The following is a 26,178-nucleotide window of genomic DNA, read 5'->3' on the forward strand; positions in this document are numbered from 1 at the left end:
AGCCTGTTACTCAATGAGACCCTCAGCAACTTAGTGAGACCCTACCTCAAAATAAAAAGGACTGCAAATGTAGCCTGGTGGTAAAACACCCTGGGTTCAATCTCCAATATGGAAAAAAAATATATATATGTATATATATATATACATATATACACACACATATATATACATATATATATATATATGTATATATGTTAAATATAGATATGTCACTTATACATACGCTATATAACATAGTCACATTATATATACTGTGTATATATACTGTGTATATAAATATATATATCCCAATATTATTAAGACCTAAACCTAAGACCTGAAAGCATAAAATCCCAAGAAGAAAACAAAGAAAAAACCTTCATGATATCAGATATGGCAGTGATTCCTTGGCCAAGACTCAAAAAGCAAAGGCAACAAAGGCAAAACCAGACAGACAGGCCACATCAATGGAAAAAACTCTGTATAGTAAAAGGGAATAAAGAGAACAGAAGGATCATCTACGGAACAGGGATTAATGTCCAAAATACATGAACACTCCAACAACAAAAATGAAGACCCAATTAAAAGATGGACAAAGGACTTGAATACATTTTTCTGAAGAAGGCCTATGAATGGCCAACAGATATACATCACTAATCATCAGGGAAATTCTAATCAAGACCTATTAGTCTGGCTACTATATAAAACAAATGGAACCTGAAAATAGCAAGAACTAGTGAGGATGTGGAGAAATTGCACTGTTGGTAGGAATGTAAAATGGTGCAGTTGCTATGAAAAACAGTATGGCATTTCATCGAAAAAATCAAAAATAGAACCCACATGATCCAGCAAGCCCACTTCTGGGTATAAATCCAAAAGAATGAAATCAGGATCTCAGAAATATCTGTACTCCTGTGTTTACTGGAGTATTAGTCACAACAGCCAAGACACAGAAGCAACTTAAATGTCTAACAGATGAACAGATAAAAATATGGCAGAGATGCACTAACTTTCCAGCATAGAAAAGGAAATCCATCCATTTGTGAGGGCAGCAAAGAACATGGAGGGCATTAAGGGAAACAAGCCAGCCACAGGACAAACACTGCACGGTTCCCTCCACTTTTACGAGGTATCTAACTCACAGAAGCAGAGAGTGGACTGGGGACTGCTAGAGCTAGAGAGGCAGAAGTGGGGGCTGTTCCAAGCCCCTCCCCTCGGCTCCTTTGCTGCCCACACCAGTCTCCCGGGGGAAACCTGTGCTGAAGTGGAGCTCTGCTACTGCTGGGACTCCTCCATCTTATGGGCTGGTTACTCCTTCCCCTATGGCTAAGTACTTCCTACGTGGTCTCAGACTCACTCAGACTGACCCAGGCCATCTGCACTTGTTTCCAAGGGCTGCTGTCCTAATTATCATAGACTTGGTGCTCAAAACAACAGATATTTATATTTGCAGTTTTGGAGGCAAGGCCCAAATTCAAGGTGTCACCAGGGCCATATTCCCAGTGTTCCGTGGTACCCTCCAGATGCAGCTCTGGGCTCTGGATACAAGATGAATCAAACACAACCCCTTCTCTTGCAGAACACATCACAGTGTAAAAAAAACTACCTGGGCCTAGAGCCCAGCTACATGGTGAGTGCCTGGCTGGTGGTTTGCAAGGGGCTGAGGAAACCCACAGGTGGCAAAACTCCTGCCTAGTGTGCTGGGAAAGGATGAGGACTCCCTAAGAACTGCATGTGCAAAGCTGGCCATGGAAGCCCAGGGTACGCTTAAAGAAAGATGAAGCTGGACAGCTCAAGGCTCAGCCCCTCAACCTGACCCTCACCACGCCCCTGACTTTCCCCGTGTTCTAGTGTAAAAACTGCCAGCCTGAGCACATTCAGCTCACTAGCTTGTTTGGCCACTAAGTGTCTAGGTGCTCCTGCCCAGGGTCTTCCTCCACGAGGGCATGACCTTCAAGGCAGTCCTTTGACCCCACCAATGCTTTTCAGGCTGGGGTTTTTGCTATTGTTGCTTTGTGTTTGTGGTGCCGGGGACCCACCAAAGGCCATAAACATGCTAGAAAAGAGCACTACTACTGGGCCATACCCCAGCCTGTTCCTCTCCCCATACTCGTGTCATGAGATCAGTTCTGCCTTCTTCATATCTGTCCCAAGCCCACCCAAAAGCTCATGTTTCCTGCCATGTCATCAGTTCTTGGGTCCAGCTTTGATGGCCAATGGCTCACTGGGCAATGCCTTGGGAGCTCTTGGGTCAGTTTGAGTCTCATACCTCCTCCTCCACCACCATAGCTCCCTCCTCGTCCAACTTTCTAAACCCTTTAGAGCCGGAGATCCAGGTTCTAAGGCAGCCTCATCAGCAGGCGGGCTGACACACCACAGGATCTAAATGCATGGGTTCTGTGACGACAATATTAGCAACTCAGGAGCTTTCTGGGCTTAATTCTTGGTGAGTTAAAAAATCTCTCAATAAGCAATCTCCATAAAAGAGGCGTTATTTGTCCATTAGAGATGAAACAAATGAGGTATCTCAGATAATCCTACTACAGGAAGCACCCAAGGTTTGGGGATATGAGACTGTGGCAGGACAGAAAGGCTACAGGATTTACCTTCTTCAATCGCTTTCTTTCTTAAGACCTGAAAAGGTTAAGGAGTCAACAAACTCACAGGGATAGAAATAAAATTTTTGTAGAAAGGCCTCACGTAGTGGAAAAGTTCCAGTAAAGAAAGTTAAGAACAAAAGGTGAGCGAGCTCCATTTCTGTTCATTCACAAGAGGGCATCAAGCAGGACACCTGCTAGCAGAGTGACTGTGCACGAGGTGATGACCCTCTCCTTTTCTCCTGTTCTTATTCTAAGGGGAAATAATAGGAGGAGGCAAATATTTCCAGCTTCTGAGATTTCATAGATCACTACTTGCTTCTTTAACATAAATATCACCTTTTTATATACATGAAGGACCTCCCCTGCAGGGCGACCACACAATTTCTGAATAAATACTAGAGGGAAAAAAAAATCTACATTGATAAAAATTTTTTAACTTTTTTTAAACAAAAAAGGTTTGAAAATGCAATAAGAAGTAAGTCTTGTGTCTTTTGTACACCTCTGGCCTCCATGTCTTCATTCACTGCTGCATAAAGTCACCACCAAAACTTGTCCCTGCTTCTAGACACCAGAGAGCCACTCAGATTCCATGCCGCAGCAGCCCCAGGTGAACAAAACTCCATACAGGATAATCCTCTGCTCTTATGTCTGTTCTCCCTGGGAGAAATTCAGTTTGCAGTCAAATGCAATCGGTAGACTCGGACAGAATACATCTGGCACAGTCCTTGTCCCATCACACTGCCAAGGCCATGTGTGCAGGACCGTCTCTCTGGAGGACTATCTGCTAGGCCTGCTCACTGGCCCCTAAGCCTTTGCCTGCTGCCTGGGATTCGGAGGTGCGAGAGGCCTGCTTAGGCAGGCGGATGGGGACGTAGATGTTGGAGGCACAGTGCTCCTTGAAGTACTCTCCTCCCTTTTCTTCATAGTCCTTCCTGGTGATCCAGGCTTCGTCATCATCCATGTGGTCCAAGGCCCAGTCACGAGCACCATACCAGGCGTCCAGCACAGGGTTCGAGGCAAGCTGAACCTGAAACAAGACACAAAGCTCACTAGGAAAGATGCTTCCACCAGGCTCAGGCTGCTAGTATGACTGCAGCAGACTCAGCCACAGCCCCACAGTCCCTCATGTCCTCAGAAAAATGCACAAGAGGCCCCAACTCCCTCTCACCTTCTGCACCTTCCCAGCAAAGCTGAAGTGCCCAGATTCTCCAAGAGCACACAAGAACACATGGTGCACTGGGCCCAACTCACAGGACAGGAAGTGCCTTTGACAAAGTAAGGCCTGCCACTCTGGGTCAGAGGAACCAAATGCCCAGCCTCCTGCTCCACACTGTTGTCAGTCACCAGCTTCCAGGGCAGAGGGGAGGTGGAGGCTGGTGAAAGACTGGCCATGGCAGTGAAAGAGTCTCGGGAGAAATGACTGCTGAGCAGGGTGAGCTGGATGTTCTCTGTAATGCTGCCAATGCTCAGTGCCCATTGTTCATGTCAGAGCAAGGCTGTGTCAGCAGCTCTGCAAGGGTCCCCCAACACTGACCAATCAGGGTAACAAAAAAGGCCTCCTGTATTCTGGAATTGCCTGCCTCCCTTCTCACCATCCTCTCTCCTCCCTTCCCCAACCGCAGGAGTTCCATGATGCAATGGTGGTTTGAGAACTTCTGGAAGGACAGGACAGGCCACATGAAGCAGGATCAGCATGCACAGATACAGAAGGATGGGAAAAGAGAAGTGTGAGCTCAGAGTCTGACCACGTAGGCTGCCACACAGGTAACGGACTTGTGAAAAGGGACATTTTCATAAGACTGGACAAGAGCCCCCGGGGCCCTGGCTTAGGAAAAGATGGTGAGAGAATGAGTTTAGTGTGCTTGGTATTCTGCCTCGTACAGAGTATTCAGTAAAGGAAAACTATCATTATTACCAATAAGAAATGTAGTAAGATCTACTGTTAATACAGTATTACAACCATAAAAGGGATACTTTGATAGAGGAAAAACAGTCATAATAATTTGCAAGTGAGAAACACTATGGGTTACAAAACAAGCTATGAATAGTGTTTTTTGGGATAAAATAATACAAATGATAAAAAAAAAGACCTGAAAATATACACATAGGTAATTTTGTTCAGAGACTAAACTTGAAAAAAAGTTTTTTTTTCCTGCTTTGACTTTGGCTTATTTAAATTTTCTGAAATTTCAATTTTTTAAATGTTTTGCTATTTAAGAAAAAAAAACTAGAATCTTTCTCTTTTTTTACAGTGCTGGGGATGGAACCCCAGGGCCTTACAGGCGAGTGCCCTAATACTGAGTTACATCCTCAGCTCCAGAAATTACTATTATTATTTTTAAGAAAGTGTGTAAAAATTGTGCACATTTTGGATTTCTCTCTTCTAAAGATCACACAGAGTCTACACAGTTCTTATGTTTGGGCCACTGCTGTACAAATCATCTGCACTTGGAACTGAGGGGCTAGTAACAGCATGACACACTCTTGATACATGAGCAATGCAGAGGAGGTGGGCAGAGGAGAAGTGGGCAGAGGGAAGTGGGGTGGACCATGGCTGGGGAGAGACCTGCTGGTCACATTCCTAGAACCAGTGCTTACAAAGTAATCATGGGAAAGGCTCTGGGCTTACCAAGCAAGAGAGCTTTAAAATCCAATGAGGTTTTTCTCAATCGCTTCACCACAATGGGGCTGCAGAACTAAGTCAAGCCACTGCTCACACTTCACAATGTCGCCCTTCAGTGATGCTGCTCCTGCTGTCCTCCCACCTCTCGGGCTGCCTTTCATTAAGCTATGGTCAGCTCTTCCTGTGTGCCCCACTGGAAGTTCGACCCACCCTACAAACAGAATGCAGTTTCCTCCCCATCAAGCCTCTTCTTCCTCCCACAGTTCCTAGTCCAGTGAACATTCTATTTATTCAACTAGTGGCTCCACGTAAAACCTGGTAGTTGTCTTAAGTCCCACCTCTCCCCCAAATGCTCGATCAGTTCAGATCACTTCATTCCCTTATCTCTCCCAAATCAATCCCCTTTCCTCTCCCTCTGGCAATGCCTTCATATTTTCTGTGAAGTTACCACATGACACTCTGTCAAGGGCTGGGGACACATTTCAAAAGGCAACCACTGTCCCTTCTCTATTGGGGGTAAGTGGTAAGGAATATAAAGATAGGGAAGTCTTCCTGGAGGAAATGACATCTAAACCAGCAACCAAGTAAGAGTTGCAATGCACTATGAAGAGTGTTCAATGTAAAGGTAACCTTTAGGTACAAAGGCCCTGAGGCAAGAAAACAAGGCCTATTTGAAGAATGAACGGCCCTGGAGTGCAGACATCACAGATGAAGGTCAAGTTTCTTAGTAGGGTGCACAGGCTCCGCATCCTGAGAGCCCTCCTGACTTTCCTCCTTCTCTGCCTGAGTTCCTTCTTAGCAGCCATATGCTCCAGCCACAGTTACTTCTCCTTCCCTCAATAAACTTTTGCCTCTGCACCTTTGCTCATGCAGTCCTTCTCTCTGGAATGATCTCTCCAACCTGCCTCACACCACCTTATATAGAGAGCAAACACCTATACATCCTTGAAAGATTCAGTTCCATGGAGCCTTCTCTGGACACCAATGGAAACTTCTAGGTGCCCATACCTGCCTGTCCATCATGCTCTGGGTTATCAGGGTTCATTTACTTGACTGCCGCCCTCTGGTGGTGAGTTCCTTGCAACTGGGGGCTGTGCCCGGGATATTTCAACATCCCTACAGTGCCTGGTCCAGGACGGGGGCTCAGACCATGTTTCTTGATGATCAAGGACTTTGTAGGTAAATTGTGGGGCATTCATATCATAGCCATAAAAAATAGTACTTTAGAAGAATAATGACATGGGAGAATGTTTATGACAGGTTAGGAAAATTCAGGTAACAAAGCAATACACACTTGTGCGTGGAACTTATGAAAGGCAATCTCTTACAGGCAGAGAGAATGACTTATTCTCAAATGTGCTCTGACACTCTTTGAATTTAATTATGTGCATGTCTTCCTTTTTCAATTAAAAAGAGAAAGCAGTGTACAAAGAATGATTCTCAGTCTGCTTCAAAAATTAAATGTAGATTAAAGACCAGAATAAAAGTCACAAAAATGTCAATAGTGGATACTGCTGGATAAGGGAATTATACAGCTATTTTTCTCCTTTACACTTACTTTTGCAATCAGAAAATAATTAATGCCATTCTCCAAACACTTTAAACAATCAGTACCTGGAAAGAAGACTGAAAGGGTCTCATCTCCAGCAGTTCCTTCTCCATCCTGGCTTTCATCCCAGGATACATCACGTTCCCACCAGTAAGAAAAATGTTCTGGACCAGTCTCTCCTGAACTTCCTTTGGGTACCTAAGAGAGAAACGACTGTTCAATTTAAATTCCAAGAGTCTGGAGATGTGGAAATGCAAGCTCTTGTGGGAAACGAAAACAGCTACTTGAAAAATTAAGAGATGCAAAACTAAAACTGTCATTTTTCATTCATGTCACTCTAGAAGTTCAATCCAATATTTATCTAGGCAAAACCTTAATTTGAATGGTCCACTCATATCCTTAATATGATTAAATATTTTGTGCTTTTCTAATACATTTTTCAAAAAAACAGCTTTATTGAAGATTTATTTACATATTCTTTCATAAAGGATAACAAATTTATATACCCCCCATACCCACCACCACCATCAAGACAAAGAACATTTTAATCATCCCCCAAACTCCTTCCCCTTGGGTTAAGGACTCATCTCTCCATCTGTCCCTTTTTTGTTTGCTCATTTTGTTTTGTTTTTGAGACACTGTCTTGCTACACTGCCCAGGTCTCAGTCAAATAAGCAGTGGGGATTACAAGCATGCACCCCAATACCTGGTTTTTTTTGGGGGGTGGGGGTGTTTTTGTTTTTTAATAATATCTTTTTGTTATTCATGTTTTATTACTTTCTCACCCATTAAGATAAAGCTCAGGGCCACTCAGAGTAGCTGCAAAAATGCTTTTCCATTGCTGGTGCACACTTTTCCATCCTGTTAAATCCAAAAACAGCCAGTGAACTACAAATTATGTTCCCTACTTTTCCAACTTGAATTATGGAAACTCAATGCAGGAAAATGCCTGCGGAAGTGGGTGGAGGGAGGCACACTTTAGAAACGTAAACTCTGGTATAAATTCAATACCCATAGGGAGGAAAAAAATCATTCACAGGCAATGCAATATTTTGGGGGCGATTTAAAATCCCCAGTCTTCAAGATTGTGAAGTTTCACATGAAAGCCAGTGCACATTACCACACTGCCCTACCCTACAGGAGTTCTTAACATTCCTCACGTGAACTGAGCATCCACAAGTTCAGAAGACAGTCAGAGCCCAGGCAGGTGCAGGCCTGGTGACAGTGGGCACAGCAGGCAAACGCCACCAAGAGCAGGCGCATTCCCGTGTGCTCAACCACCTCATCTTTCCAACTCAAAACCAAGGGAACGGCTCAAGGAAAGAAGTGTCACCATCTCACCTGTCCAGAACGTACTGAAGCGTCTCTGCTATCCCCGCCTGCTCTTCTCCTATGAGCGAGGGCTGGAAAATAATTTCTGGAGCTCGGATTCTTTCTGTCCCAACAAACAGCTGATGATATGCTGCCAAGTTAAACACGGGCTTTAAAAACCCAAGGTTTAAGAGAGATTTTAGGCCATGATGACAACCGTCCCTATTGCCAGTTTCCTCAACCTGTACCCCGTATTCCAGTGTAGTCTCTGTCCTCTGTGCATGCCAGACAATCACTCTCCAACTCTCCTGACGTGATGGTTCAGTTTCTACTTTTGTTCAACTTCTGACCCATAAATCCCTACACAATGCACTGTGCCATGGTCCCTAGGTTGCAGGGAGGGTGGCAGTGAAAGAAGAGTGGCATGAGAAAGCCTAGCAGAAAAAACCATGCCTCCACCCAGGGCCTCCTTACCCCCTCAGTTCCTGCTACCAGGAACACTCCCTCCCAGGGGGCCTCTGATGAGAGAGTTTATCCAGCTATCACTGTAATGCCAGAAACGCAGATCTAAGGAGGATCAAGTATGACGACACCAGCTTAAATATAGATGAAACCACTGAAAGCCAGTCTACAGGCCTAAGGACTCCAGTTACTGGCCCACATATTTCTCAGAGACTGGTGCTGGAACTTCAATCAGTCACTGGGGAGAAAAAAACCCTGACTGGTGTTCTAAGCACTTATGTCCCCTCTCTAGAAAACACAACTGGGATTTAAAATACACATATCCCTAAAGAAGCAGACTGGAGTCATTTATGTGAACAGTTTCAGTGTACACAAGGACTTGGCAGCAGGAGTCAAACCTGGACAGTGGTGACAGGTTTCTCCACTTCTGGTGCTTCCTCTGAAAACAAGGGCTCGAAATCATTCATGCTTTCCACATCTTCCAGAGATGGCTCCAGCTGCTCCAGGTCAGGAGTCTGAGGAGGGAGCAGAGCAGCACAAACAAATCATCAGAACCAGTACCTCCAGCAGGCCTGCATCCTATGAGTTTACTGTCACAAAAAAGAACTGGGATTTTGCCCAATGTTTCAAAAGCCTATGTAAAAACCATAAACATTTTTCTATGCTATTTGAACAAAAGAATATGCATGAACAGACTGCAAAGCCAGGAATGGACTTTGCTTTCATCATCTGCCTCTCCTACTTATACAAGCCTTGTCTCCCGCCTTCTCTGAAGCTTTCTAAGGGTACCAGCTTCAGGCCGGGGCCCCTGGAACACATGCTACTTGCACCGGTCACACCACCATACACACAACTCTGGGGCAGCATGGTGTGATAGCAGATAACTTAAAAGCAGCTAAGCTACCAGCAAAAGGAAATAAATCTACTTATTTATTTATGGTACCATGGACCCTTGTACAAACTAGGCAAGTGCTCTACCACTGAGCTACACCCCCAGCTGTTTTTCTTAATTTTTAAATTCTGAGACAGAGTCTCACTAAGTTGCCTGAGGTTGACCTCAAAACTTGAGAACCTCCTGCCTCAACTTCCTAAGTCACTGAGATCACAGACATGCGTCAAAGGCCTGGCTCAAATGAATTCCTTAATAAATTAATAAATACATGTGCCCGCACTGGGCTTAACAGTTAGTCACTTACATCCAGGTCCCTCTGGGCTAGAGATGTGAGCAAAGGTTTCCTATCTGTGTCCTACAGCACAGGCTTTCCTCTCTAATGACAAAGACTTGAGTGGGGCCTGGGCATGCCGACACCATTCCCAAAGGAGGGGTTAGAGCACTTTTCTTTTAATTTTAACCTGGAGAAAAGGGTGGAGGCCTGTGGTCCTACAACATGCCTTCAGCCATCTGTCATTCCACCATGTGAAAGACAGGTAAGTCTCACTCCTCTAACATCAAAGGGGAGAAGTTACAAGAAATGTCATGTTGTATTCCAGAGAAAAACGCTCTATCAATGTTGGCAGGTGCAGAGCAGGCTGGTGTCTGGGGAGGGCTTCAGCAAACTCAGTAAACCAACAGCCACATGTGCCTGACAGAAGACTCCACACTCAATGTGTGTTCCAAGTCCCTCCTTACTCTCAGAATCTATGGAGTACGTGATTTACCAACATAATTCAAAGAACTTAAACACAATTCTCTACATCCTGTTCACATATACGGTAAATGCAGACTAGCATTCAAACTCACTCCCAAACAGGCAAAGTCCCCCCGACACACATTCGCTCGGCAAAAAATCATACAGCACATATGGCAAACAAAATGCATGACAATGCATTCCCAATTCTGCTCAATTTAAATGATTTGACTATGTATGAGGGGCATTTCTCAGGCTTAAGCGTAAACCCTAGGAAAGAAAAAGATTACTTCATCCGAGACCAGAGAACTGGATGAAAAGCCTAGTTTACAAAGAGGTAATTCAGGGAGGACAGAAAGTAGGTTGGGGACAAGAAACCAAAGCCTCTTGGTCTCTGTAAAGGAGGGCAAAGTCATCTCTACTACAGCCCATGGGTCAGAAAGCTGTGGCCCAGGTAGAAGTAACTCACATAAGGTTGCATCACACTCATAAATGGTGGAAACATAGCAGAGAACAGAACTGCTCAGCTCCAAAGCTTTGCTCTGCCTTAAGTCAGGAGTCTGAGTGCGAGGAAATCAACCAAGGCTTTAGGAATAGGAAAAACCTAGCTTGAGGCCAGATGAGCAAGAGATGAGCAAGATGTCTCACCTGGGTCAGCAAGATTAGGTAACATGAATGGCATGCTCCTTTGCCCTAGCAGGAGCAGAAAAAGTACAGGGAACATTCCCCTTGACACATGTAGTTTGTGATCTGTAAGATACTCAGCAAAGCCTGGGAGTGCCTATGCCTACTTTGGAGTGGCACTAAATCCAGCTCTGAGATGACACCAGAGATCCCACTAGGATCAAAAGTGGATCACCCAAGTTCCTTCCATTTGGAACACCCAGGAACCAGAAGGCAGCATGATATAAAGGACTGAATAATCCTCCTTTTCTTTCTTTTAAGCACTCATCTGGACCCTTCAATAATTCAGTTGTATTAGTGGGATGGAGACACACAAATGCTGGGTATCTAAAATAATGACAGACAAAACTTGTGACCATGCCTGCAACAGCAGCAAGCACTGAAGGAGGTGCCCCATAAAGGGGACACTCCCCAAAAAGAGGTAGTCTCAGCAGGAGCTCAGGAGGACTCCAAATCAATCTGATGAAAATAATGTCAGATGACTTCCCAAGCAGTCATGAGAGGTACAGTGATGAAATGCAGGTGGCTTCCTTCCACCTTCACCTCTTGAAGTGCGTGTGTACCATGAGCATGGCGCTCGCTCTCTCCCTCTCTCCCCTCTCTCTGTCTCTGGAAGCTCCTTCTTGGAAGCCAGTCACCCCCATGCTGCAGGAAGTTCAAGGTACACGGAGGGGCCATGTATGGGGCTCAGGTCAATAATCTTTTCTGAACCCTGACTTAGGAGTTGCCCCAGGCCAGATGCTGGACAATTATGTGAAAAACTCTCCAGGTGAGTCTACAATTTTTCATGTCTTCACCGTCCAGGCCCAGGCATCACAGAGCAGAGACCCCTGTTCTACCCTGCTAGAATCCCTGGCCCATCAAACCCACAAGGCCAACTGAATGGTAGTTGTTTTACACCACTACGTTTGGAGCAACAGATTCGTGAGCCATGCTCAGTGGTGCAGGAATACAGAAAGCCCCAGAGAGCTACTAGGAGCCCTCCGTCACCTCCCAGCTTTCTTGTGCAAGGCCCACAGCAGTTGTCCTAGACCCTTCCCAACATTCTCCTCCTCAGTCCCCTTCCTTCCTAATCTCAGTCCTGAGATTCTTAGCAGATCCCTTTAGTTGCTTCAAAAGCTGAACTTCCTACTTGTTCTTCATTCGACCTCCTTTTCTTGTTTCTTGTCCTTTAACCCTTCCACCAAAAGATGAATGTACCATCTTCCATCTGAGGTCAGGCCAACCACCTGTGATCTTAAAACTCTACGAACCTCTCTGCTTTCCCTAGTCTCTGTCCTGTTTTGTCTCAGAGAGCTGGCATTCCCAGACACTCTTCTCTCACTCCCGGTAGGATCCTACGTTCTCCACAGCAAAGGCCCAGAAAGCTCCACTAGTCTCTCTCTCCACCCTCCTTTTGAGGTACTCAGAAGGGTAGGAACCTTGCTGTTTTTTGGGTTTTTTTTTTTTTTTTAAGGAACTTAATCACCTCTGCATCCTGGTGCCTGGCATATTGCATCTGGCACTAGGTGGTGGGGTCACCTTTAAATTCCCCCAGAACAGAGAAGACCATAAAATTTAGGGTTTCAAAAGATTTCTTCAGTTACAACAAAAATAGCATCATTCAACTTCTTCCAGCTACATTCAAAAGCATGTTACCTTACAAATAAAACATATAAGTTTCACTAAAAGTGATTAAAAAATTTGACTTATACCATTTCATATGATTCAGAGAAAAACAAAGTAATTTCAATGCAAACATGCATCCAAAAGAGGACAGCCCTCTACCATGGCTGGCTGCACTCGCCCTGAGATTCTCCAGATCTCCACATGGACTATGTAATGTTCAGGAAGACTAATACAACTGTTCTTTTGGAACCAGACAGAACAACAACAGTCTGCCAAGAATTCCAAAAGCAGTAGCAGGGTTTCCTGGAACAGTCTTGAGCAGTATAAGAACAACAGAGGCCAACTCTGATCGTGGCTAGTAAAGCCAGAGAACTTTCTGTATTTGCCCCACTGTGTTTCCAATAAATGATGACACACTACATCTCCACGCAAACACCCCGAATGCTGTGCCTATGGTTATGAAAAGCAGGCATCTTCTCTTTTAATTACTGCATTAAGAATGCTATCAAAGCCTGCTCCTTTACAACATTCTCACAGGAATAGTTTCAGAACACAAACCGCTAGAACAGACTAGTCTCCAGGAAAAATGGACGTTGGGAAACAGTGCAAGTTTTAAAATTCCATTTATATTAAGCCATTATTGCTTAACTGGAGTTTCACAGGAATTTCAGTCCACATATATCTATTCATTTCATCTAAGTAAATTATATTGTCGGAAAATATTAAATACTTTTTTGAAGGTAGAACTTGTGAACCAGAATCACAGTCAAATTTAACCCATGAATGTGACTGTAACTGACTCTAGTCACTAACAATCACTCTCAATAAATGCTGACTGACCATTAAAGCTTTGGTGACAGAGCAATTCAGTAAATTTGTTATATAGAGAAGGCTCTTTTGAAATATAAAACTTCAAAATCTCCCCAAGTCCAAGGAATCCTGATGTGTGTCCCCAGTTCATATAACAAAGGTATAGAGGACACACAGGATGGACATGTGCATGAATAGAGAAGTGCCTAAATCACAGTGTGTAACAAACACAGAAAAAAGAAACAAAGAAAAAGAAGACCTAGCCTGGCACAGTGGTGCACACCTGTAATCCCAGCGGCTGGGGAGGCTGAGGCAGGAGGATTGTGAGTTCAAAGTTGGCCTCATCAGTGACAGCAAGGCACTAAGCAACTCAGTGAGACCCTGTCTCTAAATAAAATACAAAATAGGGCTGCGGATGTGGCTCAGTGGTTAAGTGCTCCTGAGTTCAATCCCCAGTACCACCCCCACCCAAAAAAAAAAAAAAAAAAAAAAACAGTCCTAGTTCCCCAACTGCTTAGGAATCACATTTTCACATTTGTTTGTTTGTAACTTTCTAAATCTGAAACCCCTCAACTGCATGTGGCTTTGTGGCATCTCTCTGGCATAAAGACATTTAGTGTCCTGTTGAGATGCTGAGCATGATGAAAACTAAATATGGATGAATAAATACATAACAGAGACAACAGGGATCTGGATGTCAGTAAACCACAGGTCAAATGTGAAACACAGACCTGAATCTGTGAGAAGCAACAAAAAGGCACAATGATTCAACAGAAGTTGATCCAGGCAGGGGGAAGAGATGGTAGCAAAGGTCCTTCCTCCACTAGACTGTAGTGACCCCAGAGGGGGATCCAGGAAGCCTAGTGCAGGATGTGCTCCATAAAGCAAGCATGCTCATGGCTGATTTGGTCATCAGTTGCAGCCTGTCAAGAGAGGTAGAAAATGCAAGGCCAAGAGCAGTAACTACAGTGAGACACAGCTGGGAGATGTGCTGCAAAAGTCAGTTTCCTGCTGAGCCAACGCTGGCTGTGACTTCATTGATGAGTGCCACACCACACACAGCATCAAATGGCATTGACTCAGATCTTTCTACAGTACTGCTTCTAAAACCACAAGTAAGAGTTCTTAAAAAGTTGATTTAAAAACAAAAAAACAGGGCTGGGGAGATAGTTCAGTTGGTAGAGTGCTTGACTCGCAAGCACAAGGCCCTGGGTTCAATCCCCAGCACCGCAAAAAAAAAAAAAAAAAAACAAAAAACAAAAAAACAACAACAACAACAAACACTCTGGTTAATCCTGCCTCAAATGTGTTACAAGGTAATGAATAAGTTCCTTTGTTTTGAAACTCTAGGGATGACACATTCAGTTATTAATATCACTGTTTCAGCTCTAAAGACAGGAGGCCCAGCCAATGACTTCTTGGCTGAATGACTACAGGCCATCCCTTCCTTCACTATCCAGCCCCAAGGTACCAGGGTCTGGATTAGCCAGGTCCTCAGCTCAGCTCAGCTCAGCTACCTGCCCTTGTGGCCACACCAACACCTATTATTAAGGGTCCGCTGGTAGAGAACAGAAAGGAGAAAAAGGAAATTAAAGAGCTTATTCAGAGTTAGTCATTAGTATCTAATAAAAAAAAGATCTTAAGTCAACCTGAAAGAATTTTATTGAGCATATCTACTAGTTATTATAAAAAAAATCCATAAACTACGTATGACGCATGAGCCCTATCCTCAGTGGACATCAAGATGGAAAGGAGGTAAATGAACAACAAACCACGATGTATTAATAAAACATGAGCAAAAAGTTAAGACTATGACTGTCAAATGACAGAGAAGCAGGTTCAGGTTCAAGGCAGCAACAAAGAACTGGAGTGAATATTCTTCCTATTCTGCATGCATCTTGCCCCTCATGGGGTGAGATCCCTCTGGTCAGGACTTCAGTTGGTACAAATCTGCCATTGCTACCCCCTCCCACACACCTGTAAGCATCACTCATCATGCTGCTCGCTCTCTCTCCCCCATACCTAATCACAAGCTCTTTGATACCAGCCTTTGATACCGCCAGAAGGGCTGCTCTCTCTAAATGACCCCACTGGGTCTCCCTCCCAAGACCTTCAGTCACCTCTGGCTTGCTGTCTACCACGTCCACCTCGAGGTTGACTTCTGCTTGTAGGATTTTCTGTTTAGCTTGCTCCACTGCTGCACTGAGCTTCTGTATGTAGGACTGCAGCTCTTCTGGGGAGTCCATGTTCAGCTCTATTAGAGCTTTGTGAAACTGATCCATCTGCCCATCCTCTAGAAGTTCCTGAAACAGAACAGTCACATACACACAGTGCAATCACAAACAGGGAGGAAAGAGAAGTAGCTTAAAAGCCAAATAGAAAGAACTGCAGCAGAAGGGGCTCCCAGGGTTCCCCTTGCCTGCCGTCCACAAAATCATGCCTTCAACTCCCAAAAAAGGTTCAGGTAGCTGCCCTCTTCTCCTGCTGTTTTAGACTAGGATCAAAGCCTGGCTAGGCAAAACTAATCTACAGTGACAGATGTCAGAAATCTTGTCTCCTTTAGGGGATAGTTATTGGCAGAGAGGAGATAAGAGGGAGGCTGGTGATGCTATTTCTTGACAGCAGATACATGGTGTGTATGACTTTGAGAAAATTCAACAAGATGCATACTTAAGGCTGTGCACATTGCATCGTACATACTATACTTAAAAAGCTAAAATACAAATTAGCTAGGCACAGTGACACATGCCTGTAATCCCAGTGACTTGGAAGTCTGAGGCAGGAAGATTGCAAGTTTGAGGCTAGTCTGGGCCAATCAGAGAGATCCTGCCTCAAAATAAAAAAAATTTTTTTAAAGGGGTGGGGAGGTAGATCAGCAGTAGAGCATCATTGGGTTCAATCCCCAGTACCAAAATAAACAAACAAATAAACTAACTGAAGGAGAGTATAAGCCCACCCCGCCCCCCAAAATCTATGAAGCTGGAATCAACAGCTCTTTCAGAAACACCTATTGCCATACTAGAGACTATATTAATGATCTCAATTCTAATGATCTCGGCTGGACTCCTCCTTGACTCCGAAGGTGACTTAAGATAATCAATTTATTTTCTTTTAAACAGTGGTGATTGTATCCCCAAGGTGCTTTAGCCTGAGCCACATCTCCACCGCCCACGCTGACTTTTTTCTTATTCTAAGACAGGGTTCTCACTAAGTTGCTTAGGGCCTTACTAAATTGCTGGGGTTAACCTCAAACTTGCAATCCTCCTGCCTCAGCTTCCCAAGTCTCCAGAATAACAGGTGTGTGCCACCACGATCAGCTTAATCAATGCATTTATGGCTAAGGAAAAATTCACAGGAGAAAAACTTCCTTGGAACCATCTTGTTAAGTGAGGCCAGGGCCCCATCCCAGCATCTGCTGTCACCTGCACGTAGAGCAGGCGGTCCAATCGCTCCTGATCCAGCTGCAGCTTCTCCTCTCGCCGCCGGGCGTTAAGCTCCTGCAGCCGCCGCAGCTGCTGCTGCCGCCTCTCCTGCTTCTCCTCAGCGGTCAGAGTGCTGCCCAGGAGCTTGCTGGAAAATGGAAGCTGCATCTTGTGGACGTTGTTCTCATAATAATCAGGGCACTGCCACTTTTGCAATTCTTTAAAGAAAGAATTTTGGAAGTCATGAGATGGAAACACCAACAACATAAAAATCAAAACACAAGGACTTCAGATGCAGGGTAAGATGCAGAAAGCACCACACAGCCAATCTCTGAATCCACTCAGTCCACTAAATGCAGTCATAAAACGTGGACACAATGCCAGCAGACCTGTCCTAAAAGATCTGCTAAATGATGTTCTTCAGATAGAAATTGTACCAGGACAACTACAATATCAGGAATGAAGGAACAGCAACAGAAATCATGAAAATCTGGTTAAACCCAACAAACTCATCTCCTCCTGAGTTCTTTAAAATAGGTTTGGCAACTGAAAATAAAAAATCACTTCACTGTCTGATGGGCTTCCAGCGTATACAGATATAACATGTGTAAGACAGCACCAGGGAGATGTGGAAGGATGGAGTCTAGTGCTAACATTTCTACACTCCACTCCAAGTAGAAAAAATGAATCTATATAGACCATGAAAAGTTCAATTTACTATAACCTCCAATAACCGCTTAAAAAAACAGATGCAATAAAAACAACAACAAAAAAAAAAACTAGAAAAATTAAAATGGAAAAACAAAGTTCAACTAACCTAAAAGGTAAGAGAGAGAAACAAATAACAAACTGAGAGAACAACCAAAAAAATAAAATGTGGACCTAAATCCAAACATGAATAAAAAATTGTAAAAGACTGCAAAAAATTAGAAAAATTGTAAAAAACTGTAAAACAAATCTGACACACTGGACTTTTTTTTTGGGGGGGAGGGCGTGGGTACTGGGGATTGAACCCAGTGTGCTTTACCCCTAAGCTACATCCCCAGCCCTTTTTGTTTTGAAACATGGTCTGGCTAGGTTGCTGAGGCTAGCTATTAACTTATAATTTTGCTTCAGTCTCCCTAGTTGCTGGGATTACAGGTCTGGACCACTGTGCCTGGCCATAATGAACTTTAAAAAATGACCCAACTACTAAGAAACTCATTTTGGATACAGACTGGTGTTGTAGCTCAGTGGCAGAGTGCTCACTTAGCACGTGTGAGGCCCTGGGTTCGATCCTCAACACCACATAAAAATGAATAAATAAAATAAAGGTATTGTGTTGTCTAAAATTTAAAAAAAAAAAAATCTTTAAAGTTAAAGGACAAAAAGATGTACCATGCAAACCCTAATCAAAAGAAAGCTTAAGAGGCCTTATTAGCGCTCAGGTAGACTTCAAAGACAATTGCCAGGGATAAAGAGGGACAATACACATGATAGATCAATTTGACAAGAAGACAAGAATGTTAAATATGTACCTATTGAAAAAGCAAACTACCTAAAAACAAAACCTGACAGAACTGAAAGGAGAAAAAGGAACGCCCATAACTACATCCAGAGATTTCAATTCATTTTTCTCTACTATCAGTAGAGTTAATAGATGGGAAGCAAACAGGGATACAGAACAGAGCAACACCTCCACCAACAGAAGCTAAGTGACAGCATATTCTTTTCAGTGTAAAATAAACTTCTGCCAGCTGGGATCAGTGGCACACAACTATAATCCCAGCAGCTCAGGAGGCTAAGGCAGGAGGATCAAAAGTGCAAAGTCAGCCTCAGCAACTTAACAAGACTGTGTCTCAAAAATTAAAAATTAAAAAATGGGCTGGGGATATGGCTCAGTGACTAAGCACACCTGGGTTCAATCCCCAGTATTAAAAAAAAAAAAAAGTAACTCTGTCAAAGTTGACCAAACCCTTGGGTTATAAAACAAATTTAACCAATATAAGACAAAGAAAGTTATTTGACCATAATGGAATTAAACTACAAATAAATCACAGAAAGATAAAAGGAAAATCTCCAAATGCCTGTACACAACTGTTCAAAAATTATAAATTGCTTAAAAGAAGTAGTCTTAAAGAAAACTGGAAAACATTTTAACTCAATAAAAATTAAAATATATCAAAATTTAGGATGCAGGTGAAAGTATGAAGAGAGAAATTCACAGAATTAAATGCTGGGGGGTTATTTTTGTTGTTGTTTTCAAAAGAACATTCTCATAATAATCTTAAGTTTCAAGAAAAGAGGAAAATAACCTAAATGAAGCAGAAGAAAAAAAAATAATAGAAGAAACCTGAATAGTCCTGTGTCTATAAAACAAATTGAGGGCTGGGGATGTAGCTCAGTTGGTAGAATGCTTGCCTTGCAAGCACGAGGCCCTGGGTTCAATCCCCAGCACCACAAAAAAAAAAAAAAAAAAAAAAAAAAAGAAAGAAAAGAAAGAAAGAAATTGAATTCATAGCTAAATGCCTTTGCCAAAGAAATCCTTAGACTCAAATGGTTCTCCTAGAGAATTCTACCAACATATAATGAAAAAACAAAACATCAGTTATTTACACCATCTCTCCAGATAGTAGAAGGGTAAGCTACATCCCCAGTCCTTTTTATTTTGAGACATGGTCTGGCTAGGTTGCTGAGGCTGGCCATTAATTTATAATTTTGCTTTAGTCTCCCTAGTTGCTGGGATTACAGGCCTGGACCACTGTGCCCAGTCATAATGAACTTTAAAAAGTGACCCAACTACTAAGAAACTCATTTTGAATACAGACTGGGGTTGTGGCTCAGTGGCAGAGTGCTCACTTAGCACGTGGCCAGCCATCACCTTAACACCAAAATAGTACAAGAAACCACACATGGATGTTCCTCACAAAATAGGCACCAAAAAACTCCTTCACAAGATAGTAGCGAATCAAGTTCAGCAATACATACATAAAAGAGTAATATACACAACAAATAGGTTTAGCCAAAAAAACAAGACTGGTTCCATATTCAAACACCAATCACTACAATCTTCCATATGAACAGTCTAAAGCAGAAACAATTCAACAGCTTTCAATCTTATCAAGTTAAACATTCATTTACCGTGTGACCCAGCAATTCACACAAAAGCCTATACGTTCATATTTACAGTAGCTCTAGCCACAACACAAAAACTGGAAACCACCCAAATGACTATTCATGAATAAACAAACTGTGGTACAACAAAACACAATTCCATAATAAAAAGGAAAGAACTACTGATATCCTCGACAATTCACATGAATCAAAGGCATAACACTAAATGAAAAAGTTTCAAAAGGCTACATACTATTTTGATTCTATTTATATGATATTTTGGAAAAGATGAAAATTACAGTGACAAAGCACAGGTGAGTGACTGCCCGGGCTTGGGATAGTGAGAGAATATGACTACAGAGCGAAAGTATGAGGGAATTTCCTGGGATGAAGGTACTTACCATTGCGGTAGTGGTTCCGTGGATCTATAGATGTGTTGTAATTCACAGAACCATACCCCCAAAAAAGGCCAATTAAAACACAGGCCAATATCAGAACACCATAAGAATAGAGAGGAAAAACAAGCACCTTTCTGGCCTGATGGTCTCCCAATTCTTTCTCACATTGTGTATGTGTGTAGACATGCTGCTGGGGAATGAACCCAGGGCCTCACAGGGTAGGCAGCACGCTAACACCCTAGCCCCACAGATTCTTTCTTTTCATATGTGTCTCCCTAATTTCTTTGTACCCCAGGAATAACAGGTACTTAGAAGATGTTTGAAGGCACAGCCCTAAACCACTACCATACTATACACTTAAAAATAGTTAAGATAGTAAATTTTATGTTATGTGGTTTTTACCAAAATTAGTTTTATTTTAAGGACACAGTTTTTGTCCTTCTGGAGCTTAGTAGTAGTCAACTGAAGCAGCATCTTCAAGGTCAACAAGAAAACCCAGCCACACACTAAGTGTGGTGGTACATGCCTATAGTCCCATTGACTTGGAAGACTGAGGTGGGAGGTTCAGAAACTAGAGGCCAGCCTCAGTGACTTAGCAAGATCCTATCTCAAAATAAAAATTAAAAGGGCTAGGGGTGTTGCTCAGTTATAAAGAGATCCTGGGTTTAAAAGTTTAACAAAGTGAATACCAAAGGGGAAGGGGGTGCTTAAAAAAAAAAAAAGAATCATGAGAATGCAAGAGTCTTAATAGCTTAGAGAACACTCCAAAGGTCGCCAACACCCAAGTTAGAAGCAAAGTCTTCTCTGTTACCCTCCCCGTAGTCCTCAGCGATATAGCTGTGCTCATGCAGTATCTCCTCCATGCGGCTGATGGTGATGGCTGCCAGGTGCCCAGGATACTTCAGCTGGAGGAGCCGCTGGAGGTAGCCAGCTGCTTGGCTTCCTCCAAGATTGATACGTTTGCAGTTTTTGGCATCTAGCCTACAACCAAGAAAAAACAATTTTTTTTTTTTTTTTTTTTTTTTTTTTGGCAACATGGAGAAAAGAATATGAACTATCTTGGGGTAAATAGGATTTAATGCAAAGAAACAGATGAAAGTGGGGGTGGCATAAAACCCTACAGCTGCTGGGCCTGGTGGCACATACCTGTGAGCCCAGTAGCTTGGGAGGATGAGGAGGAGGGTAGCAAGTTCAAAGTCAGCCTCAGCAACTTACCAAGGCCCTAAGAAATTCAGCAAGGCCCTAAGCTACTCAGTAATACTCTGTCTCTAAATAAAACATAAAAAGGGCTGGGGATGTGGCTCAGTGGTTAAGCATCCCTAAATTCAATCCCCAGTACCCACAAAAACAAAAACAAAAACAAAAACAAAAACAAAGCCCCTAAGGTTGCAAGAGACTCAAGTCCCCTTAGTCCAACGTCTGAACCAACACGGAAATTTCTAGTGCACATCCAGAAACCTGGCCATCTAGCTTCTGGCCACAGTCTCAGAAGGAAACAAGGTTTAAAAGAAAGAACACACACTCCAAAGTGAGGCCTTTATGTGACACATCCTGTATTTCCCAAACTGTGGCCCTAGGACCATATCCTAGAATTAGCTGTGGAAAACGTTAAACGTGCGGATTCCCAGGCCCATTTGTTCTTGGGTGGGCCTGGGAATCTTTTTTTTTTTTCTTTTGGTGGTGCTGGGGATTGAACCCAGGGCCTTGTGCATGTAAGGCAAGTACTCTACCCACTGAGCTATATCCCCAGTTCCAAGGGGAATCTATATTTTAACAAGCTCTTCCAGAATTCCTCCCTTACACAGTCCACTTCTACTAACACAATTAGAGTAAATAACAACTCACCTGTAGGCTTACTGTCATCTTCTAAGGGCCAGATCCTTTTCACATGAACCAAAGGTTCACGCAGAACTGGGCACTGAAAGCCAGGGGTGCTCTATCACTGAGCAACATCCCCAACCCTCTTTTTTATTTTTGGGACAGGGTTGCTGAGGCTGGCCTGGAACTTGTGATCCTCCTGCCTTAGCCACCCAAGTAGCAGATGTTAACAGGTGTGTGCCCCTCCAACTCTATTCTCCTAATATAAGAAAGAGAGAGTAGCAGAGCACTGGGGATTTGCTGCATATTCAAACGCTGCTGCTCTATCACACATCACCAGGAGATGGCAGCACAAAACAGGCTGTGCTCAGTCTGAAAATTCCTTAGTCCTCAGATAAAATAATTTTCTCTCAATATAACATACAACATGTTATCTTTAATCTTGGCATATTCTGCTTACATAAACTATAGAATTCCATACTTTGAGGAAGTCTGATAATGCCTAAGGATTTCTTCTGTCTTTATAAATTTTCATGGAAACTTCAAGAGAAAGTCTCATTATAGGTCTCAATAAACTCAATGGCATTTATTTGTCTTAAATACTCAGACTGCTTTACAGTTTAAGTACCACTGCCCACATCACTCATTTCATCAAGCCTGGAAAACTATTTTTTTCCAATTGCACTTGTGAGGAAACAAAGAGGTTAAGTACCTCATCCTTAGCAGGGCTGCAAACCCAGACATTCAACTCCAAGGCCAAGGCTCTTTTCCTGTGGTGTACAACCCTTTATGCAATGTGAGAAACCTCAGGAGAACATTGGGCTGGCATAATCTCTTATCAGACAATGAAAGAAAGCCAAACTAGCTTTCTAGAAATTTATTAAAATTTTCTAGAAATTTTAAATAAATGCCTATTATATATCAGACATTAAAACTAAACAGAAAGGTATGAATAGTGATCAAAGAGTTTTAAATTAAAAAAAAAATCTCAATAAAAAAGTAACTACAGAACACAAAGTTGGTCTAAATTAATTTTTTTTCAAATAATTTATTCAAAACATTTTTATTGTCTATTATCTACAGGTATTATGTAAACCATCTCCCATTAGAATTTTAAAATTCTAGAACTATGGATTCAGACTATCTCTTCCAACTTCTTCCAGGAGGTCACAAAGGCAGGCAGAGACTTGGTCATACAGTGATGTAAGTCAGAGCTAAGTTTATAGATGAGAGTCTAGTACTTGCTCTTTCCACTCCATCTTTATAGTAGACACTAAATGGTTACTGAATGCTGCTTCTTTTGTGGTGGTGGGGGGTGGTAGGAGGGGCTGGGAATCAAACCCAGGCCTCAGGCATGCTAGGCACAGCACTCTACCACTGAGTCACATCCCCGGATCCTAAATGCTTCTTAAAATAGCACTCAAATGCCACAAGTACAACTCACCTTCCTTCTAAAATGGGTAAAATATGCGTACACTGGTATCCAGATGAAACGATGAGCCCATGGGAAACTGAGTTCTTTGGCTTATTATGGTAGAAGCTGAAGAGGCTGTCTATTCCATAGGCAACCTTGGGAATTCCGTAGCACTCAAAAAGGAGTTCAGACATCATTTGGCGTGAATATAGTGGGTTGCACACAGCTTCTGTCAAAACTATGGGATGATCCACACAGCCCTACTTTGAAAGAAAAGGGCAAAAAGATGAGTGATAACACAATACTCTTTTTTTTTTTGTGGTGCTGAGGATTGAACCCAGGGCCTTGTGCTTGTGAGGCAAGCACTCTACCAACTGAGCTATCTCCTCAGCACCCCCCAGAATACTCTTTAAAACATAAAAAAAACCCCAATCTCAGTGCAGGGCAGAATTCACTTTTGTTCTCTAATCAAAAAACCTGACCAGAAGCAATTATAAAAGAACAGTCTTGTCTACTGAAAGTTGTTTTGGAAAATATAAAATTTAAGGTTATTAAGTGAAACCTCTTCCAAACTGTCATTAAATGATGTTGGCTCTATGTCCAAAATACCTCCAGAATCCAACTGGTTCTTATCATATTCCTTGTTACTCTTGTCCAAGTTGTCACCATTTCTCACCCACTTTATTGCAACAGTCTCCTAAGTGGTCTCCTTGTTTCCATGACAGTCCATTCTGCCTATCAGTCACAGTGATCCTTTTTAGATATAAACCGCATCCCTCCTCTGCTTAAGGCTTTGCAACTGCTCCTCAATTCACTCAGAGGAAAAGCCTATAAGGAGAGCAATTTTATCCCCACACTACTTCTCTGACATCCTCTTCCTCCTAGTACCTATTTCAGGTACTGGCCCCCTCATACTCCCAACTCAGTGCCTTTTCACTGCCTATTCCCTCTAACTGGAATACTTCTCCTTTATATATTCACAGGGCTTGTTCCCTCAATTATCTCCTTCGAGTCCTTGCTCAAACATACCTTCTCCAAGAGAGCCCACTCCAAACATACATTGAAAAAAATGTAACTTCCTCATCTCCTTCTACCATAGCACTGATTGTCTGTCTTTTCATACTAGTATCTTTCCACACTAGCTCCACAGGCACTGGAAGTTTTGTGCGATGTTCACAGCTGTATTCCAAATGCCTTAAATAAGATGCCCGGCACAGAGTTGGTGCACAATATGTACAATAAATGATTCCGATACGAGCACATATGCCTTAATGCATACTCTACGGGGAAAGAAAATGCAGTGTTTGATCACTGCCCTAATGCAGAGCACACACATTTTAAGTACTTAGTATGATCGACTAAATAGACGACAGAGCTACTGGTAGTCTGACTCCCTCTCTAAAAGCTGCGTGAGCGGACAAGACCTCACCTTCTCCTCACGCCCAGCCCACCCCGCTTTCACCTGTGAGGAGACGCCCAGGTGCTGGAAGCTGTAGTCCAGCAGCAGCTCCTGCAGCTCTAGGTTGACCGGCACGTTGCGATCGAAGGGCGAGCGTAGCATCCAGCGGAGCGGCTCCAGGCTGCCCAGCGCGTTGCCCACCTGCGGGCCCGCCCCACCTCGCGCCCCGCCCCGCCCACGGGCGCACACCGCGCGGAACTGTAGGCGCGGCTCGGGGCCCGGATCGGGCCCGGGGCATGCCCAGCCGGCGCGGGCCTGGAACGATCCATTGTCCAGAACCAGCGGTATGGGCAGCGGCCCGTGTGCCACGGGTCCGGCCTCCAGCACCGGATCCGGTGCGGCACGGGCGTCGCGGAACGGGAACACGTTGGCCGCCATCTTAGAGCGCGCTGTCCCCGCCCCTCGACGCAGCGTTCGCTCCGCCGCCGCCGCGAGGCCCCGCCGCGAGGCCCCGCCCCCTGCGGAACGCCGCACGGCTCGCGCCTCAAAGTACTTCGGAATCCCCGCCTCTCGCGAAGCCCGGCCAATATCTCCACCTAACTCCCCCCTGGTGGCCTAGGTCGCTTTTGGGGCCGCTAGGCCAAGGCCATTCCGACCACGAATCCTGCCACTGGTTAACCTGGCCGCCAGCCTACTGGCGACTACGCCCCTTCGCTCTAATCAGGGATGAGGGCCAGGAAGCCCCGCCCCCACGCGTAACGCCCTCCTGCTCCGCCCTTTCCGGCCTCTTGATTGGCTTTTGGCTAGTCACGCCCCGCCTCCCTGAGGGAGGGACGCTCCTTTTCTGCCGGGGGTCGGCCTCCGTGTGCTTAGCTCCTCCTTAGACTTGCGACTTGACTGGAGGAGATCCTTTCCCTGGGACCCTTCCCTCAAACTGTCAAGGAATTCAAATTCGGATAGTGCTGAGAGTTTAACTTATTGGACTGAGAGCTCGTAATGCAGAGGCGTTCACTTTGTGAAAAAATTTCAAGCTATTCACTTTCAAGCTATTCACTTACGATTGGTGCATTTCTGTATATGTTGCAATATAATAAAAAAACTTAAGAGTATGTTCATTTATGAATTCCCACAGGCTGTGTCCTCTCACTAAGACCTGAGAAAAGGACTGCTTTACTCCGTGATGTGTAAAATCTTTCTTTTAGTGGTATAATCCCCCACATGGTCATCTCACTAGGTAAAATCCTGTCACCAGTTTCTAGCCAGTAAGGGTGGGAGTGGAGTTGATGTGACCCACTCCCAGTTTTAGCCCTAAAAACGTTGGGCACGCTCTCCTCCCATTTTCCTCTCCTCTACCTAAGGAGATAATAAGAATCAGAGCAG

The 26,178-nt window shown here is 43.7% G+C and overlaps 1 protein-coding gene and 1 non-coding gene across 2 annotated transcripts; both read right to left on the reverse strand.

The window, feature by feature from the left end:
• Window positions 1-292: 292 nt before the first annotated feature.
• On the reverse strand, window positions 293-25,264 carry Actr5 (actin related protein 5). The gene is made up of 9 exons (XM_047542560.1): window positions 24,862-25,264; window positions 23,430-23,659; window positions 20,979-21,148; window positions 16,677-16,894; window positions 15,375-15,557; window positions 8,923-9,039; window positions 8,093-8,232; window positions 6,817-6,949; window positions 293-3,606 (listed from the first exon to the last, which is right to left on the reverse strand). The coding sequence occupies exons 1-9, from the start codon at window positions 25,234-25,236 to the stop codon at window positions 3,364-3,366; spliced, it is 1,809 nt and encodes a 602-aa protein (XP_047398516.1). The 5' UTR covers window positions 25,237-25,264; the 3' UTR covers window positions 293-3,363.
• Trnav-uac (transfer RNA valine (anticodon UAC)) lies at window positions 21,843-21,915 on the reverse strand. Its single transcript has one exon. It is a non-coding gene; the product is annotated as a tRNA-Val (tRNA).
• Window positions 25,265-26,178: the final 914 nt, after the last annotated feature.

The sequence above is a fragment of the Sciurus carolinensis genome, chromosome 2 (genome assembly GCF_902686445.1).
Source record: "Sciurus carolinensis chromosome 2, mSciCar1.2, whole genome shotgun sequence".
Taxonomy (NCBI): domain Eukaryota; kingdom Metazoa; phylum Chordata; class Mammalia; order Rodentia; family Sciuridae; genus Sciurus; species Sciurus carolinensis.

Coding starts and splice junctions, on each gene's coding strand:
- Actr5 (XM_047542560.1), bottom strand. CDS start 25,236: ATGGCGGCCAACGTGTTCCCGTTCCGCGACGCCCGTGCCGCACCGGAT. Junction 15,558..16,676: donor ACCGCCTGCTCTACGTGCAG/GTGACAGCAGAT, acceptor GTTCTGTTTCAG/GAACTTCTAGAGGATGGGCA. Junction 8,233..8,922: donor AACCTGTCACCACTGTCCAG/GTTTGACTCCTG, acceptor GGGTTTTTAAAG/CCCGTGTTTAACTTGGCAGC.